This window comes from Tachypleus tridentatus, chromosome 2 (assembly GCF_004210375.1).
Source record: "Tachypleus tridentatus isolate NWPU-2018 chromosome 2, ASM421037v1, whole genome shotgun sequence".
Lineage (NCBI taxonomy): Eukaryota > Metazoa > Arthropoda > Merostomata > Xiphosura > Limulidae > Tachypleus > Tachypleus tridentatus.
In genome coordinates, this window is record NC_134826.1 from 92,376,511 (window position 1) to 92,395,286 (window position 18,776).

The 18,776-nt window shown below is 32.3% G+C and overlaps 1 protein-coding gene across 4 annotated transcripts in view; it reads right to left on the bottom strand.

Annotated features, from left to right (window-relative positions):
* The window catches only part of LOC143244545 (lysine-specific demethylase 2A-like), a 69,460-nt gene that overhangs the window by 19,152 nt on the left and 31,532 nt on the right, over positions 1-18,776 (bottom strand). For all 4 annotated transcript variants that reach the window (XM_076489451.1, XM_076489450.1, XM_076489452.1 and 1 more), the window contains 5 exons: positions 13,218-13,311; positions 10,242-10,395; positions 6,730-6,845; positions 969-1,463; positions 551-643 (listed from right to left, as the gene is read on the bottom strand). In XM_076489451.1, coding sequence (XP_076345566.1) covers positions 551-643; positions 969-1,463; positions 6,730-6,845; positions 10,242-10,395; positions 13,218-13,311 — 952 coding nt within the window. The remainder of the gene's footprint in view (positions 1-550; positions 644-968; positions 1,464-6,729; positions 6,846-10,241; positions 10,396-13,217; positions 13,312-18,776) is intronic.

Here is an 18,776-nt window from a genome sequence, read left to right on the forward strand (position 1 = left end):
TTTAAACATTTCACTGTACAATATGTTGCTAATCATACTTGAAATATTCAGAGACTGAGTGCAAATACCTAATGCTAAAAAATTAACAAATCTTTACTTGCAATACTCTATTAAAACAACCTCATTTTTGTGTACAAAATACTTGTAATCTAATAAAATTTCACCAAATGTTATGGAGATATGTTCAGAAAGCTAAGAGTTGTTGTAAATATTGATGAACTGTGTATTATTCAACTTCATAACCTTAACTTTTCAATTCCTTATTTCTAATCTTCTTTCAGGATGTAGTTGAAAAAGTTAACCCTAAAAAAATATTTTGCATGTGTGAATATTACAGGACTAAACACTTACATTAACAAGCTCATAACAGTATAACAATTTCTACAAATTCTTATAATAATCATTTACTATTGTTCTTATTAAGACTACAAAAAATACACATTTAATTAACACATATAAAATCTGAAAAACACCAAAAATTTATTTAAAAAAAAGAAAATATGCATAATAAGAACAAGCAATTCTGACTTTATAAAAATAAAAAGGATACCTTTATGTCCAACAAAAGAGCTTCGGGATTGACAATTAAGTCTGGCACACACTTCTTATTAGCTGGAAGTCTCTGAAGCCACTGAACAATAGCCTGAAATTTATGTTCAACAAAATATAATGCACATCTTAAATTTCAAGAAACCAACACATAGCAATTTTAATAGATGCATTTTTAACACAAAATATAGTACTGCACGAAAAGTGCCTGAAAAAATATCCAAAAATGTTGCATGAAAAAAAATTGTGACAAGGGTTTTGGCAAAACACTTTTCATTATGACTTGTAACAACAAGAGATCTAAATTGAAAACAGTGTTTTGAAAAACAAATTACATATTCTATTTGAACTTAAATACTTCTGTTGACACAAGCACAATGCATAAAATAACTAATTAAGTTTCAAAGTATAACTTTTACCTTCAAACCAGAGAGCTCATACTGAGTTAAATGAATATTTTTATTTTCTTTCGGCTTCTCCAAAATTTCTCCATTGACTGTCTCTGTCAGAGGCATGCTGTCATAAGGGGAAGCTATCAAATTTTCTTGCTTCAAGAGTGCCTTTGTATCACTTATTTCATTCAGTTTTCTACCATTAGCATTGGGATATTTTTCACCATCTACTTTGAGGCTTGTCACTTGGGAAGTATGAGGGGGAACTAACTTCATATACTGGCTCAAATGGTTGGTGTCATTAGTATCTTCATTGCCATTCGAAGTCATGTGAAGACCACAAATAGGTTCTGTCTTCACTACTGCTTTCTCCTTTTTTTTTGCTTGAGATCCATTAGAATTCACAAGTTCATCATCCACATCACAAACTAAGTGGTTTTTCCCCATAATAGAATGGACATAACGCTGGAGCACATACCACAGCATCTCTGTATAAAAAGGATAACGGAACTTCACAGGTACCTGAAAGAGAGGAAATAACTATTAGTAAAGATTAGGTTATTTTCTACTGACTAACACCTTTCTTAACTTCAAAGTCCATCATCAGTACAACTCTATTTACTAACTTTTGTAATAAATTTGTGATTAAAAGAAAGTTTAGGTAGATAACCTGTACAGACTTTACTTGCCTTAGAAGTTTCCTTGGGCAGCATTTCAAGCTATTAGTACAGGTCTTTATGAATTTCAAAATACTGCCAAAAAAAAACGTTTAAGGTGGATACAGTCCAGAGCAGTCATCAATCAAGGAAAATAAATTTAATAATGATCAAAAAACCTTTTTTTCAGTCAAAATAAAAGCAAATTCTATACTAGGACTGCACCAAAGAATAAATTTTGACACTTGAATGTTTGAAACACACTGACCAGTGAAAGTTCGAACCTTCATTAGTTCTAGTTTGCATTATTTATCAATGACATAACTTTATCTACTAGCATTGAAAATTCTAGTATTTTACAGGTAATCCATAAAAATGAAATAAAATATTTGTGTAGCTTTAAATACATTACATACAGATTTGAATGTTGTGTTAACAATAACAACATTAAAACACACTATATATGTACGTGTATCTGATGCACTTGCAAGACTCAAACGACATGCAGCCTTACAGTACAATAGCATCTTACTCACATATCCAACTCAAAGAAAGAAATGCAGCTTACTCCCAATACACACATTTTCATTTATGTAAAAAAGATATAAATAAATATTTAGTAGTAAAAAATAAACCACAAAACAGAACATAGTAACATATTAAAAAATAAATATGACCTTAAACTATAAAGTTATAGTTTGACAATGTTGAATAAATTACCCAATAGTAAATAAACAAAACAAAACACAGTAGTCTTAGCAGGTAGGGTGGCATCGACCACGGCCAGTCTCTCTCAAAAGGATCAGAAAATGATCACTGCCTAGTGGATTACTGTCAACCCTCCATGAAAAATGGGAGAATAATGAAGGGGAGCAAACTGAGAGATCAATAGCGGTAAAGGACTGACTAGGTGCATGAAAGTAAGTTGAAGAACCAGTATTGAAAAGAGAAAGATTGTGATCAGAGAGCATCCGCTCTACAGATCGGCCCCTCCCATCAATAATAGCACTTCCCCAGAGGGGATGATGTCCATTAAAATCCCCTAGGATTAGAAATGGAGATGGCAATTGTTCAACGAGAGCATCAAGATCTGATTGATCATATGTCTCTCGAGGGAACAGGTACAGAGAACAAACAGTGATGGTATGACCCAAGGAAACACGGATGGCTACAGCCTCCAAGGATGTGTTGAGTGACAAAGACAGGGTGGGTACGTGTTGATCAATTGATCAACCAACAGTGTCACCCCCTCCATGTACTCGACCATCACACAACCTGTCATTTCTGTACAGAGAAAACTGCCGAATGAAGACAGTATCAGCAGTTTTGAGAAATGTTTCTTGTAAAGAAAGACAAACAGGATGGTAGGAAGCAATCAGCGTTTTGATATCATCCAGATTAGAACGTAAACCTCGACAGTTCCATTGTATCAAGGTGGCCATTTTTAAGAACGAGTAGGTGAAGTGGCTGGAGAACCCTTCGGTTTATGACCACGTCTTTTTTCTTTACTGTCTTTAGTCGGAGGGGGTCTATCAACCTCCATGGATCCTGCTCTGGGTCGGGTGGGCAGGTTTTTGTTATTGGAAGGGGAATCCAGTGACTGAGGACACGAACGAATAATTGTTTTGTCTCTTGTAGTGGGAGAAAAAGATGTATCAGAAGAAATGCCTGTATTTGAAACTGAAGGACGTGGATCTTGAGGTTTGTTGGAAGGTATGGGAGGAACAGAGATGGGTGTGGAAGTCGATTCATCAACCTTTTTAACCACGGAGGTCAAAAGGCTTTTCATTGGTTTTGAAAACGATTCTCTTGGAGGCACAGAGAGATCTGTCTGCACTCCCACTGTAGTTGTGGAATGAAGTGCAGCAGCATATGTCCGAGATGGAGTTGTGGACAGCAATTTCCGAGCCTCAGGATAACTAATGTTATGTGTCGTTTTCAAATGCTGCACCTCTTTTTCCTCCAACCATTTTGGGCAAGAATGAAAGTAAGAGGGGTGAGAACCATTGCAGTTTACGCAATGTGGGTTCATGTCACAGTCATAGGCATCGTGGTCCTTGCCTCCACAACGAGCACATGTCAGGGAACCACGACAAGATGTCTTTGAGTGGCCGAATCTCTGACATTGGAAACATCGAAGAGGGTTTGGTATGTATGGCCAAACCCTGAAATGAGATAACCTGCCTTGATGGTGGCAGGTGCACGTGGTGAAGTAAATGTTAAAACGAGGGTATTTGTTGGCAGTGTAACTCCATCTTTGCGAGTGGAGATGCCTCACTGCAGAAACTCCTTGAGTGGAGAGACCAGCGAGAATCTCTGACTGGGAGCGTTCTTCAAATCCCTTTCAACAATAACTCCTCGTGAAGAATTCAAGGTAGCATGGGATGTAACCTCAATAGGTATATCCCCAATTGCCTTTGAATTCAAGAGGAGTTCACTGTGTTGAAATGTGGATGTTTCAACCAATATGTCACCAGATCGAAGTTTCTTTACTGACTTTGGAGAACCAGCAAGTCCTTCTAGTCCCTTTTGAATAAAAAAAGGGGACATTTGCCCTAAAGGTTTTTCCAAAGAGAATGTAATATAAGAAAATGAGTGCGTGTGTTACTGATGTTGAAGATTGCTGTTCTGAGTATTCAAGGCGTGGTCGCTACCCATTGACTGTTTTTTTTACAATTTTATTTAAATTTTTAGAGGATCCATAGGAAAAGAAAAATTTGGTACCCACTGACCCCACCCACCATGGAGCCCTACAAGGGGACGCACTACAAAGTCACGCTAAGGACAATGCAGCAACGCCAGGGTTTCGTGAGCACTATACCCAAACATCAGCATCAGGCACAATGTCCACAACACCCGTTGAGAACTTCCAACACTGGTACTTGGTTGACTCTAGCCCAAGTGGACCAGCCGATTGACCCAAGGGGGGCCACCCAAAGGCCGCCGTCTACAGGAATTGAGGCCAAAGTGGTGTGTTAGGGTTGGACCCCTCAACCACCAGGATCCTCTCCTCCCCTTCACAGGTCGCCACGCACAGCAAACACGTGGGTGGATGTTTAGATCCCAGAGAAGGTAACCAGATAGAACAGAACCTTCCCTGGAAAGTCCCCTCACCATGTACAGGAATCCACACCGAGGGGTGTTCTGCAATAAAGGAACAGTTGTTGCACATACCATAGTTATTTTTCTAACTGAATTTTTGTGGATTTTTACTTGTGGTTCCCTTCAATAGATGATGCCAAATTTTACTTTTGGCAGAGATCTTGTATTTTGACTACATACATAGATATGTAGACAGCCACAGTAGTGCTCCATTAAGATTTATAGAAAATCCTTTCAGAGGGAGTTGGCTTTTTTTAAAAATTCAAATAAGGTGTTATAAGTAATTATCACTATTCACAATTATTTTCTGCTCCAATGCCTGTTGACAGATCTAAATGAGGGGCTTTGTTGAATAAGCACATATTTTGAAAAATATAAATGACATCGCCCCCAGCACATATCTGAAACTGATGAATAAGCAAAGTGCAACAACAGCTTGTAATATCACATTCTTCTATGTACTGAATATAATTTTTTCCTCATGTTATTTACCAAAAACTACTGAACTAAAACAAGAATATTTAATAAAAGTTCCTAAAATATTCAAAATAATTCAAATTATTATTTACAGTCAGTTGTATGTTTTATATCTGTGAAATTAGCAGCACAATTACAGAAAAAAATTCACATACATGAGGTTATTTCAGGCCAAAATGAGCAAGCCCTTCAAGTATGAACTAACCTTACTGCAAAGGGATCATGTATTTAACATGATTTTGTAATCACAACTTAACCATGGTAGTTAGTATACATACTACAACTGAAAATATCTGATGCATCTTCACAAAATTTGGCAAACTTTCAGTAAACATTAAGTATTTTGAAGTGGAAAAAATCAGAATCCTTAACTAAAATTTTAGTTTTATAATAATAAAAACGAATACATATGCAAAACAAGAAATACAACACTTACCTCGGTCATAATCTTTTCTTTTCTGTCAACAGTTTGTGAAAATCAACCCTACTTTTTTATACTAATAATACTACTTCACTGAATAATGTGCCTAATAACACAGAATAGTAACGTGCAAAAAACAGACAATGTCCTATAGCTTTCATAATTTTTCTGACTTTATAACTATGCAATAAGAGCCATTGAAAATGGCTAATCACAGCAGTATATTTCCTATGGGAATAAAGTTCAATAAACTATAGTAAAAAAGACAACTCTCTGAACATAAAATAACATATTTCTTCTTCTGTTTATAGTATGGTGACACACTGGCAAATCAGTAACATACTGATGTTTTTTTTATAACCACAAAATAATTTTTTGTTTTTCTCTATACTGAAAACAATGTAATATAATGCAAAATTTGATAATTTTTTCAAGCTAGAAATCCTATTTTGACTTCACTTATGCAGTATTTATCAATTTTAGTGGAGTCAAAACAGGGATATGTACTTTGAGAAAACAGATACAATTTCCAGCCTAGTTGGTTTTTAAGAGTTCCTAGCTGTTGGCTTTGTATTTTGATTCAACTTGTTTTTGTACTTTTTCTTGATGATTCCATTCACCCTTTTTAAGTTAAAAATTTCACTAATCTTGTAACTATATTATAATGAGTGGCATGTTAAATCCCATACTTCTGAGAGGGGTGGTAAACAAAGTACAGAAGAGGGGATACCTAGAGAGAAAATGTTTCAATTCTCATACTAGGGTGGAATTGATGTTTTTTTAAATATTACCTTGTCAAATTAAGAAATTAAACTTGTATAGTGATATTTGATTTATTACCTACATTTTTATGCTAAATTTATTTATATACCACAATAATAAAACAGTTTAATTAAATTGAGATTGTAGCTCTAAAAAAGCCATGACAAGCACACTTTGATCTGCTCATACAAAGAGGGTTAATCAAATATCATAAAATTTCAGTTTAATTTTTTTCTCAAATTAACTTGTTTTAGCTGAAGCCTTTTTTGCTATTTGAATGTATACCAAAAATGCTGAATACAGCTTAGTAAATCTAAGTTATTATGTTTGTATGGAAAGTAGAAAATATGAAAATAACTTCAGAGCTTACATGTGTTGCATCTTCTATTTCTGCAATTCGTAGCTGTCTTTCGATGGCAAAGCTATGTAAGAAATTACCTCCAAACACAAGTGTATCTTCAGGAGTATATACAGCATGTATCCAGCCTGTACAGGGAAAAAATTATAAATAAAATAAAATAACTATCAAAGGAACCCTCAAAAGATACATTTCAAAAAATATAGTATTTTGTTATTTTTCATTTGTGTGGAAGCTGAAACTCTTACAAACTTTACAATTTATAACTAAAAATACTAAATTGTTTTCAAAGAATTATAATTTGCAATTGTAACTTGTGAGAAAGTAAAAATATTTATCTTTGAATCTATCATTTAATAGTTTCCTATTGTGCATAATGACTTTTTGTCCACCAAATATTTTATAATTATCAGTTGAAAGAACTGATTGGCATAAAACAAGACTGAGTAAAGTATAAACATGCTTAACACCATATTTTGAAGAAAAACTAGAGAACGTGATTACCACACAACTTCAACAATAATATATTTATAGCTTATAACCTTAGAGATTAAATTGTTTTTTGCTAACATAAGCATTTAAGTGGAACTTTACATGCAATCACATCTTTATTAGGTTTAGGTCAAGAACAATCAATACATAAATCATATCTTCTGTTTCTATCACACTGCAGCACAGTAGTTTGTAAGTCAGTAAATTTACTTGCACTAAGACTGACAAATTATCAAATAAAAACAAAGACAACAAGGGACCTCCTGGTCCATATCAACTGTGCCATCCTCCAAGCCATTCTAAAACTATTAAATAAAAAAAACTTATTATTCACATATTTGCCAAGCTTTCTTTTAAATTCACTAAAAATTATTGCCTCCAAAACATCCAAAGGCAACACCATTCCATAGACCAACCACCTTATTTGAAAAATAGGGTTGTCTTAGCTGAAAATGATTTCTACATTGCTTAAATTCTGTATTTTTTCCCCTAGCTTTATAATTCTTACCATTAAGTGTGAAAAAAATGTTGATGCATCAACATTTTCAATTCCTTTTACAATCTTAAACCCTTCAATCAGATTCCCTCTAACTCTTCTTTTTTCAAGAGAAAACAATTTTAAGGATCTTAATGCCTCCTCAAATGACAACCCTTCTGTACCATTTTAGTAACCCACTTCTGAACCCTTTCCAAAAATTCAATGTCTTTCCTAAGGTAAGTAGCCCATGACTAAACAATATACTCCAAATGTGGCCTAATCAGTGACATATACAATGGAATGATAATCTCTTTTGACTTGTATTCAATACTTGTGTAGATAAAACCTAATATCCCATTTGCTCTACCACTGACAACAGCACACTGCTTGGATGACTTGGTTGATGACTGATCAACCATTACACCAAGATCCTTTTCTTTCATGACAGTCATGACGTTATTCCCATCCAAATTATACTTGTAATTCAAATTATGATAACTTAGATGCAATATCTTGCAGCATTTATCATAATTAAAGTCATCTGCCATTTATTTGCCTGACTCATTAAATGATCTAAATCCTTTTCTAAAACAGTAGCATCCTCTTCACAGTCATCAATACCAAAGACTTTGATATCATCAGCAAACTTAAGTAATTTATTGACCATTTCTTCACCTATGTGATTAATGTAAATAAAACAAAACAATGGTCCGAAGATCAAACTGAATTAATGTTGCAAATAGTGTACCTCGGGGTACACTGAATAAATGTGGAAAATTTTGAAGAAATATTTTTTCATATTCAAAACAAATATATTCCTTGCAGAAAGAAAAGAACAGCTGGAAGCAAGAAACAAGGTTCATTCCCAGAGAGTATAAAAGATAAAGAAAAGCATCACAAATTTAAGAAATTTAAACTGGCTGATATTACAGAAGATTTCAAAAAATCAAGAAAGTTAGTCAAACAGGAAATTAGGACATCCACATGTACATAGTTTGTTTGTTTTTGAATTTTGCACAAAGCTACTTGAGGGCTATCTGTGCTAGCTGTCCCTAATTTAGCAGTGTAAGACTAGAGGGAAGGCAGCTAGTTATAACCACCCACCACCAACTCTTGGGCTACTCTTTTACCAACGAAAAGTGGAATTGACCGTCACATTATAAAGCCCCCATGGCTGAAAGGGCGAGCATGTTTGGCGAGACAGGGATGCAAACCCGCGACTCTCAGATTACGAGTCTCATGTTTTAAAGTGCTTGGCCATGCCAGGCCAGCACATGTACATAGAAAAAAACACTTAGTTGAAAACATAAAAATCAACCATAAGGATTTTTTTTAAGTACATTAGGAGTAAACAAAATGTTAGGATGGGAATAGTTCCTCAGATGGATGACAATGAAAGGCTTGCATCTGATGATTATGAAATGACAGATTATTAAATTCTACTTTCTTTCTTCAGTTTTTACTAATGAAGACTTAACTAGTATTCCTTATCTTGAATAACTGAATATTGAAAATATGTATAAAGATACATAACAGTTTAGTTCATTAGTCAGTAATTTACTAAGTCACATATTACTAACAACCCACTTAACTATGTATAAAGCATAAAATCGCAGACCTGCACATACAGAAAGTAAGAAATTGAATCCCTAATGCACAATATCTAAAATGAATGCAATTTTCAGTATTAATTAAAAATAATAACACTGTTCAGTTTTACTTGGTATACGAGTTCTACCAATGTATAATTTCTAAACAGCTTGATAATCTAACAGCTGGAACTATTTTAGACATAAATTAGTTATTTGGATACTCAAGCTAGTATTGGAAATTTTATGGTACTAAAACTGGAAGATTAGTTAAAAACCACAGGCATTATGTTTTACACTACGCACATATGTGGAAATTATAGAGCCTATATATATGTAAGACACCATGACTGTCTACTGTATGAAAGATCTGAAAAGTGGCAAAACAGAGTCAGCCTTTACTATTGTGAAGCCCTAGGCAGCAACAAATGTATGATGTAAATTGTACAACACAAGAAAGTGTTACATTTCTTAATTCTCTTGCAAAGAAGTCAATTGAATTTACTGACCTCACAACCATTTTGTATTCATTATAATTTCCATACGTTAACTTTTATTATACTGTGTATCTTCACAACATCACACAGACTCTTAGTAATTAGTAAACATTACAATTCTTCTATACACAAAAGTTTAGGTTTTTATTAAAGTATTTTTACTAAAGATCTGTCCACTAATTATATATGTTATTTCTACACACTAGCCTGAGTGTTAAATGATTTCCATGTTAAGATTAAAAATATTCTTGTTTTAAAAATATAAAATTTCCTAAATGAATTTCAAACATTTTTCTCCAGTACATTCTTGTTTTACTTATTTTCTCAACCCTAACATTATACAAGGTTTGTCAATCTGATTGACCTTGTAACAAAAAAAACCTTATTTTTCTTTCCAGAATGTTCTCAAATTGTAATATATAACTACATTTGTTTGTGTTAAATAGTTTTACATTCCTAACAGTATACCTGTTGGAATAAAAAATGTATATCCAGTTTTGAGTTCAACCCTTGCACATTTTTCAACAGTGTCTCCAAAGAATACATCTCCCTGTTTGCCTGACAAAACCCACTGTTCATAAAGAGTAAGGTTTCGTTCTATAGGAGGAATCAGCCAAAATACCTGAAAATAAAATATTAAAATAGTTTGAAATTATCTAATAAAGTATATACCTAATAATATATATTTTCACCAACACAAAAATATTTTTGGATAAGCAATTAGTGTAACTAAATGTGGACATCCAAGCACAACACTAAATCAGCACTTTCCAAAATTTTTATGTGACCCCATTTTGGGGTCTAAAAGTTTACACAGCTTAAAACAGTACTTAAAAATATGCATAATTGTAACAGTTTCCTCTCAACCCTCTTGGCTGTGCTATGACCCCATATCGGGTAGAAATCAACAGCGTGGAAACCACTGCATTAAATAACCAAATATGAATAAATGAATGAAATGCAAAAGGGATATTTTTGTTATTTTAAAGAGAAATATATGTAATAACGTTACAAGCTCAGAGTATGTGATGTTACACGTATTAAGGCACTGATTATCAGACCAAAATGACAATAAAAGTTGTGCACTTTGAAAACGGAGGAAAACATCGGATTTTTCACCAAAATGCATTCGTGTCCAATAAATTTGTTTGAGAGATCTGCATGTTCTGCAAGTGCAACATGTGCAAAATCCCTTTAAAAGTGACGGGTTCTCGGTTTCCATAGCTCAGTGTTAAACCACCGACACGCAATACAGTTACGCCAAGACTGACTGAAACACAACGCAACAATGCTATTGGTCCCTTTAAGCAGGCAAATCTCGATCAGATGTTGCCAGAGCTGTGAATGTCCACCCAACCACCATCACAAGGCTATGGAATCATCTTCAACAACATTGATCAACCTGTGACCGTCCATAATCTGGCAGACCTCGTGTGACCACGTCCGCACAAGATCGCTACATCCAGTTACGTCACCTTTGGGATAGGACCACCGCTGCAACGTCTACTGCCTCAACCATACCAGGGCTGTGTAGGATTTCCGATCAGACCATACGCAACCGTCGACGAGATTCTTAGGCCCCATGTGTAACCTATCATGGTGAACGTCAACGATGTTTTTCAACATGACAACGCCCGTCCTCACACAGCCCGACTCACCACTGTCTTCTTGAAACACCACAACATCAACGTTCTTCCCTAGTCCTCCAGATTACCAGATTTAAGCCCCATCGAACATCTTTGGGATGAGTTGGACCGATGTCTGCAACGGCGACAACCTCAACCTCAGACTCTACCTCAGCTTGCAGCAGCCTTACAGGCTGAGTGGACAGCCATTCCACAGGAAGTGATTCGTCATCTCATCGCTTCCATGGGCAGGAGATGCCAAGCAGTTATTGATGCTCACGGGGGGCATACTCGTTATTGACACTGAGTAACGTTAAACTTCAACTAGTGAGCGTGGACTTCGCCTTTGCAGACTTTGGATGTTCAGCAGTGAATGTGCAAAGTTTCACACATGTCATACTGAACTACCGGGAATAAACTTGTTAACAATATGTCTCAAATTTTGCCTTTTGCGTTTCTTTTTTTGAAGAGTATATATATATATAAAATCATAAAGCCAAACTTTCTGGTTATATAAATTTCTATAGTGAAACACATTACTTTTTTGTAAAAACGTATATAAAATTGTAGATTTTCAATATAACATTTTTCATAAAATAAGTGCACATATTAATATATCAGGAATTTATCAAACATAAATAGTATTTGTTTTCTTATAAAACATATTAAAGAAAGAAACAATTATGCATCAAAAATATCAAACACAGCCATAGGTTGAAACAGACATGACTACAAAAGTCCATAAAACACAGTCCCCATATTAAATACGATGACTAAAGGTATCTTGAGAGAAGCAAACAACACTGAAATGAACTCAGTAGCCAAATTTTGTTTATCACACAAATCAGGTATAATTTCCTATTTTTTGCTAATTTTAAATGTTTGTTTTTTTCTTGTAGGACTGAGTAAGTCACAAAGACATTAATATTTTAGGGTGTTCCATACACAGTAATACAAACATTCAATAATTACGAGATAACACATCTTGAATCATAAATCTTTGATTAAAATATCCATAATGGGTTCAGTTCATTCAGCAGGTTGTCAGAAAAAACAATTTGTGAATCAATATGTTATTTTAAGCCTTTTTGGTTTTAAAGAAACCATTGTGTGTGTGTGTTTAAAAATAAGTTAATTTATATTGTATTTTCAAGCTGATACCTGTATTCTATACAGGTAAAAGTGACAATTTATCTCAAGAAATATTTTAATTTCTGTGCCAGAACATTTTTAATTAACAGCCTCACTGCAAGTCTCTGTACAAATTCAATCAAACAATTACACAAATAAGTAGGTGTAATGAAAATGTCAAATGAAACTATAAAGAAAAAAAATGTTGTACTGTGAAAAGTAGGTTTAGTAAGTGAAAAATGGGTTTTTCCCAGTTAGTTCACGATTCAAAAAATTATCTAAAGACGTGAAAAACGAGAAAAGAAGAAAAAGCAACATTCAATTATCTGCCATGTACATTACATAACCAAGAGAAATAACAATTACGAATGTGCATTGTGAATCATATATGGAAAAAAAAAAAGACACTAAATACAACAGTACAGTGTGGTCTCTGCACAAGTTAGGAAAAGAAACAAAATTCATAATATTTAATATGCATTTTACAAATTCTCTATGTATAGATTAGTTGGAAATTTAAAAAAAGCCATTAGATTTTTTTGTATGTAAAATATTGAATAAAGGTATTAACAAGAGTTTGTCACAAATGTCAATGAATATATGAATGAAGAATATCTAAATGCATAAATCCATAAAACACAATATGCACAAGATCCAACTTTAATGAGTAAACAATTAATAAGTTTACCTTTTTTCCTCTAATGATATGATACCACACTGATGTTCCACCAAAATCAATATGGAAGTCTGTGTAACACCCTTTGACACTCATCAGGCAGTATCTATATAAAAAAACAACAAAATGAGTGTAACATCTTATGACACCCATCTGATAGTATATACAGAAAACCTACTTAAGATTCTCCATATAGATATCCTTTTCTGCACATCATGAGGTTTCACCAAGTTACATTCAAAATTTAATTAAACGACTTTATTCACTCTTCTGAATATGAATGTGGTATAATATACACACGTTTGTCTACACAGTTGCATATATTAAGCATCTGCACTATAACTTTTGATACATCATATGTACCTTCACAAAATTTGGTAAACTTTTAATATAGAAGTATTTTGTATACCAAAAAATCTAATTTTTTAAGTAAAATATTTTTACTAAAGATTTGTTTGTTAAAATAATCTGTTTTGTAGCTACTCTCAGAGCAAAGTGATTTCATGTTGTGGTTAAAAAAAACTATTCATTGTCAAAAAATTCTCATATATTCTCTGCATAATCTCAAACTTCCTAAATATATTTCAAATGTTTGTTTTCAGTAAGACTATATTTTATTTTTTAAACTCTAATTACATATGGTCTGTTATCTGACCAAACTTGTACACATCCTAAAAATAAAATTCAATAATTATTTATAAACTTCCAGAATGACTACATATTATAACACACAAAAAAATGTTTACTCTAAATTACTTAAGCCTCATAATGTAACATAGCCAGTAATATAAAACTAATCTTAAGTCTTTCCTATCTTGGCTGTGTTTTAGTATTTTGTAATATACAGTCACATTTCAGTTATTATATTATATATATATATATGTATGTATATACATTGTTACTATTTAGAAATAAATTAAAGTCATGTTTTTTTTCTTCTAAATACCAAACAATTATCTCTTCTCGCTATGACCTTTGTATTCGGTTGCTAGGCCTTTTAAAGTTTCACACATAGAGGATATCAAACAAAATTTTTTTAGGTTTTATATACACAGTTGAATAACCAAAAAATCATAAATAACTAAACTAATATCAGAAATCCACTACAACATACAAGCCTTTTCAAAGATTAAAATGGCTGAGAAAACCACTAAGGGAACATTCTGAGCTGTCAGATTAGTTATTCACATGTCATATATATTAAAGTAAGTATACATTAGGGACAGTTTTCAAAAACAGAAAGAGGTGAATGGGGTCACTGTGTTTGATTCAGTACCTAACACATATCTCGGTGAAGTAAGAAGTTACAAGGTTCTTATCTTATATTGTAGCTTGTCAATATTAATAATCTGAGTTACTAATTTGTATGAAAGTACAGACTTAGTATTTTGACATCACAAGCATCTAATTTTAAACAGTACTGCATTCATCATATCACTAGAATCTATACTTGGGTGTATTCTCTTAATATTTACTTTGAAACTATGAAATTAACTCATATAATATTAAAAGTTTAAATTATCATCTGCAGTTTTATTTCAAACTTACTAACTTAAATTCAAAAATAATAATTCAATAAAATATTGAATGTATTTCAACAAACGTGATATGGCCTTTGACCTGTGACCCATCATGGAAGGGTTAACATGACATGCAAATAAACTTGGCATCAAAATTAACTAATAAACCATACTTTAATATTAAATAAATTTTAAGTTCTTAATTTTATAAGGCAATATTTTAGGAATTTATTAATTTCCCCTTATATGAGAACTGTGACATTCACCTTAGGTCTTCCCTCTTCTCTAGTTTATCATCCTTTCAAAAATCACAAAATTTGATGTAAATTACTTATATTATTACTCAAATAAAGCATAATTTTTATAGCTTGTTTGGTTACAGAGCCATAATCTAGAATCATTTTGCAACACTTTCCTGTCACATCCTCTGACATTTAATGGTATATTATATCATTTATAACCAATAAAAAGCCAAAGTGTAATCTGTTAAATATGTTGTTTTTTATACAGAAAATAGTTTTATTTTATCTCCAATTGGAACTTTATTCTCATTCATAAATACTAAGTATAGTTTCTTACAAACTGGGACCTAAAATTACTAATATTAACAACCTACAATATAAAATAAGAAACTTGTATCTTTTTATTTCATTGAGATAAGACTTGTGTACTGAATCAGATAGTAGCCTCATTCACTTCTTTTCATTTTTGAAAACTGTCCCTTAGATACACTTACTTCAATATATGACATGTGAATAACTAACTGACAGCTGAGAATGTTTCCTTAATGTTTTTCTCAAGCATTTTAATCTGTAAAAAAACTTACACATTCTTTCGAACTAAAATTTCAAGAAGGTAGATCATATCTTTAGTCTATTCAGTTTCATATTTTTTTAAATCTAAATACACCTTAATTACTAAGCTTAATAAATTATAGCAGTGTTCTGTGGTATCAGTAGTTATTTATGATTTTTGGTTATTCAACTGTATATGTAAAACAAAAAAAAAAAATTGTTTGCTATCCTCTGCATGAAAAATTTCAAAAAGCTTTGCAACCTATGTTCAGCAGCAACCAAGTTCAGAGATCATAGCAAGAAGAGATAGTTGTTTACTAGTCAACTACAACACAGCCAGAACAAGGAAAACTAAAGGTCACTTTTATATTAGTTGTTACATATCATGGGTGCATATGCATCTCATAATTCCAAGTCATGTAATATTAGATAGACATGACTGGAAGGTCAATATAATAAAAATAAATAATATATATACAGCATTATGAGACTTAAGCTAGTTAGACTAAATATTTATATTTTCATATTATAATATGTACTAATTCTAGCACAAAAAAGCATAACTTATATTTATTTCCTAATTTTTTATGGCACAATGTTTACAAGGTTGATTAAGTGACATATCCAACTTACAATGAGCCTGAAACTGAAAGTGGTACTAGTAGTTCATAAAAACAAACAGGGTTATCATTCTAAATACTAAATCATATTTTTATTGTGAATATAAAATTATGCTAAATTATTGAGCTCAGAAGAATATAAGAATCATAAACTCCTGTTCAAAGAACTAAGCCTTATCCCCATAAAGACCATGCACTCACCACTCAATAGATCTTAACCCTACATTTACAAATCAACCTCTTTCTTAAGATTACATTTATTTTGAGTAAATTTTTCAATATAGTAATTAATACAACTAAATATAGCATGATTTAAGCTACTATAGAAAAATAAAAGTCACATACTGTTTTTTCATGTTCCAAAAGAAAAATGTCCACTAAGGCTTATATACATAAAAAAGTATCATCCACCACTGCTAATTACAACCTCTACATAAAATTCACAATGTAAAATCCAAAGAACAATGTTTTGTTATATGCTTTCCTTATCATCCTATGATTTGTTAAACATAAAATACAGCAACTGAAGCAACAGCATACTGAAATTGGCACCTTCAACTAGGATTGGCTAAATATTTTACAACTGAGGTTTAACATGCCCAGATGCTGTTTTATAAAGAAAACAGATTAAAAAGAGGTTAGAATACCAATTACAAATGGGAGAACCAGCATTAAAGTGCAAGAAAAAATTTGTTTAAAATGCTGAAAAAAATGTTTTTCCTTAGAGAGCACTTACTTATACTAGCATATTTTGGGATTTTTTAATATTAAACTTCTCTTCAAACTTCTTTAAATAATGTAATTTCATACAAATAATTGAATGTTATGCTACTATTTAAAAAACATAAAACCTGAAAACCAGTAAAAAACAAGTTCTTTATACTTTAAAAATTCACATATACAAGTCTGCTCTCACAAGAAGACAAAATGGCCTCAGTCGGAAATGGGATTACTTCCACTCGCATACATAGCTAAAATCCCACGATGAATAGATAGAGGGTCCAGTGTAAAGGAGAAAATAGAAGCATTCTCTGAAAACATCTAAAGGACATCCTCATGATGAAACCCTCTAATAAAAGGATGATACATGGAATACTGCACTACTTCTGTATAGCATATACTCTTTGCCCAGATATGGAAAAGGTGAGACAGATCCAGGTGAACAAATCTGTGGAGCACATCCCAATCAGGGAGAACACAGTTGGACAGTGATCCTTACCATAATACAAAGCTTGAAATTAGTAGGGGCCTTGGTGGAGTCAACAGCCCCTAAAATGCTAGTGTGCATGTAAAAAAAGCCTGCTAGGTAGTCCACATGGCCCACTAAAATTTTGGCTTCATATAAATTTATCTAAACATTTCTCAACTGAGTACAGCTTGTGACAAACCATAAATGGACCTTACCAAATTTATGAACACTTGTCAGTCGTGTATGATCCACGAATGTCCATGTATTCAAAATACATGTACTTTTTCATTAATAAGAATGTCATTACTTTGTCCATTATTCAAACTGTATAATGGAAATGACATATAAAATTATTTATATTTGAGTATTTGAACTTTCATAAAGATGACTATTGTTTTCAATCAGAATACTATTCTTTTTTAACTTTTTATATATCACGCCAAGCCTACATCAAAGCTCACATATTTGAAAGAGCCACATAAAAGTTCTTCTTTTGTCAACACTTCAGCAGCCAGATTCCTATTATGTACAGTAAAGTTGATAATGTCATTGTGTAATACTGACAAACAATAATAACTGTAACAACTACAGAAATTGTACTTTGAAGCTTCATTAACTCTCCTAATATGAACTTGGTCAATTTGACAGACCACTTAACCTCTTTGTACTCATTTAATCTATAGATTTAACACTTCTAACTTTTATTATAGTGTGTATATTGATACAAAATGCAGTAGTCTTTCACATACAAAAATTTACATTTTTAGTCAAGTATTTTAATAAATTAAAATGAAGATTTGTCTATGAATATACTGAGTATTTATTCTGAATATTCTGTATGCAAAGTAATTTTCATTTTAAGATTAAAAATACTTTTCCTCATCTCAAAAACATCAAGTTTGATTTGTATAATCCTTAAAACCTTATAAATACATTTCAATTTTTTTTTCAGTAAAGCTTTATATATCATCCTTAACTCAAAATGGGATCAACTAATTTGACTGACCTCACAGCAAAGAAAAAAAAACAACTAAATCATCCTTTTTTCTTTCTAGAGTGACTTCAGATTATAGCATTAAACTACATTACTTTGTCCTAAGTAGTATTAACCCCTTCATTATGGGTTGGGTGGAATGCACCCAGCTCATAACCACAAAGGTATAAATGAGAGTATTTACACTATGATTTTTGATAATATATACATATGCTGACTAACTTTTGCATGTTATTAGTAAATATTACAAGGGTTTCATTCACAAAATATCAATTTTTTTAAATTAAGTTTTAAGATATTTTAATTTAAGAATGTTGCTAGGTAACATGCAGAATAATTTTCACTTTAAGATCAAAAATACTTTCATGCATAAAAAAATGTTTAAATTCCACATCTAAAATCTATATAACCTCCAGATAAAGTATTTTTACAAAAAAATGTTCCACTTTATGTT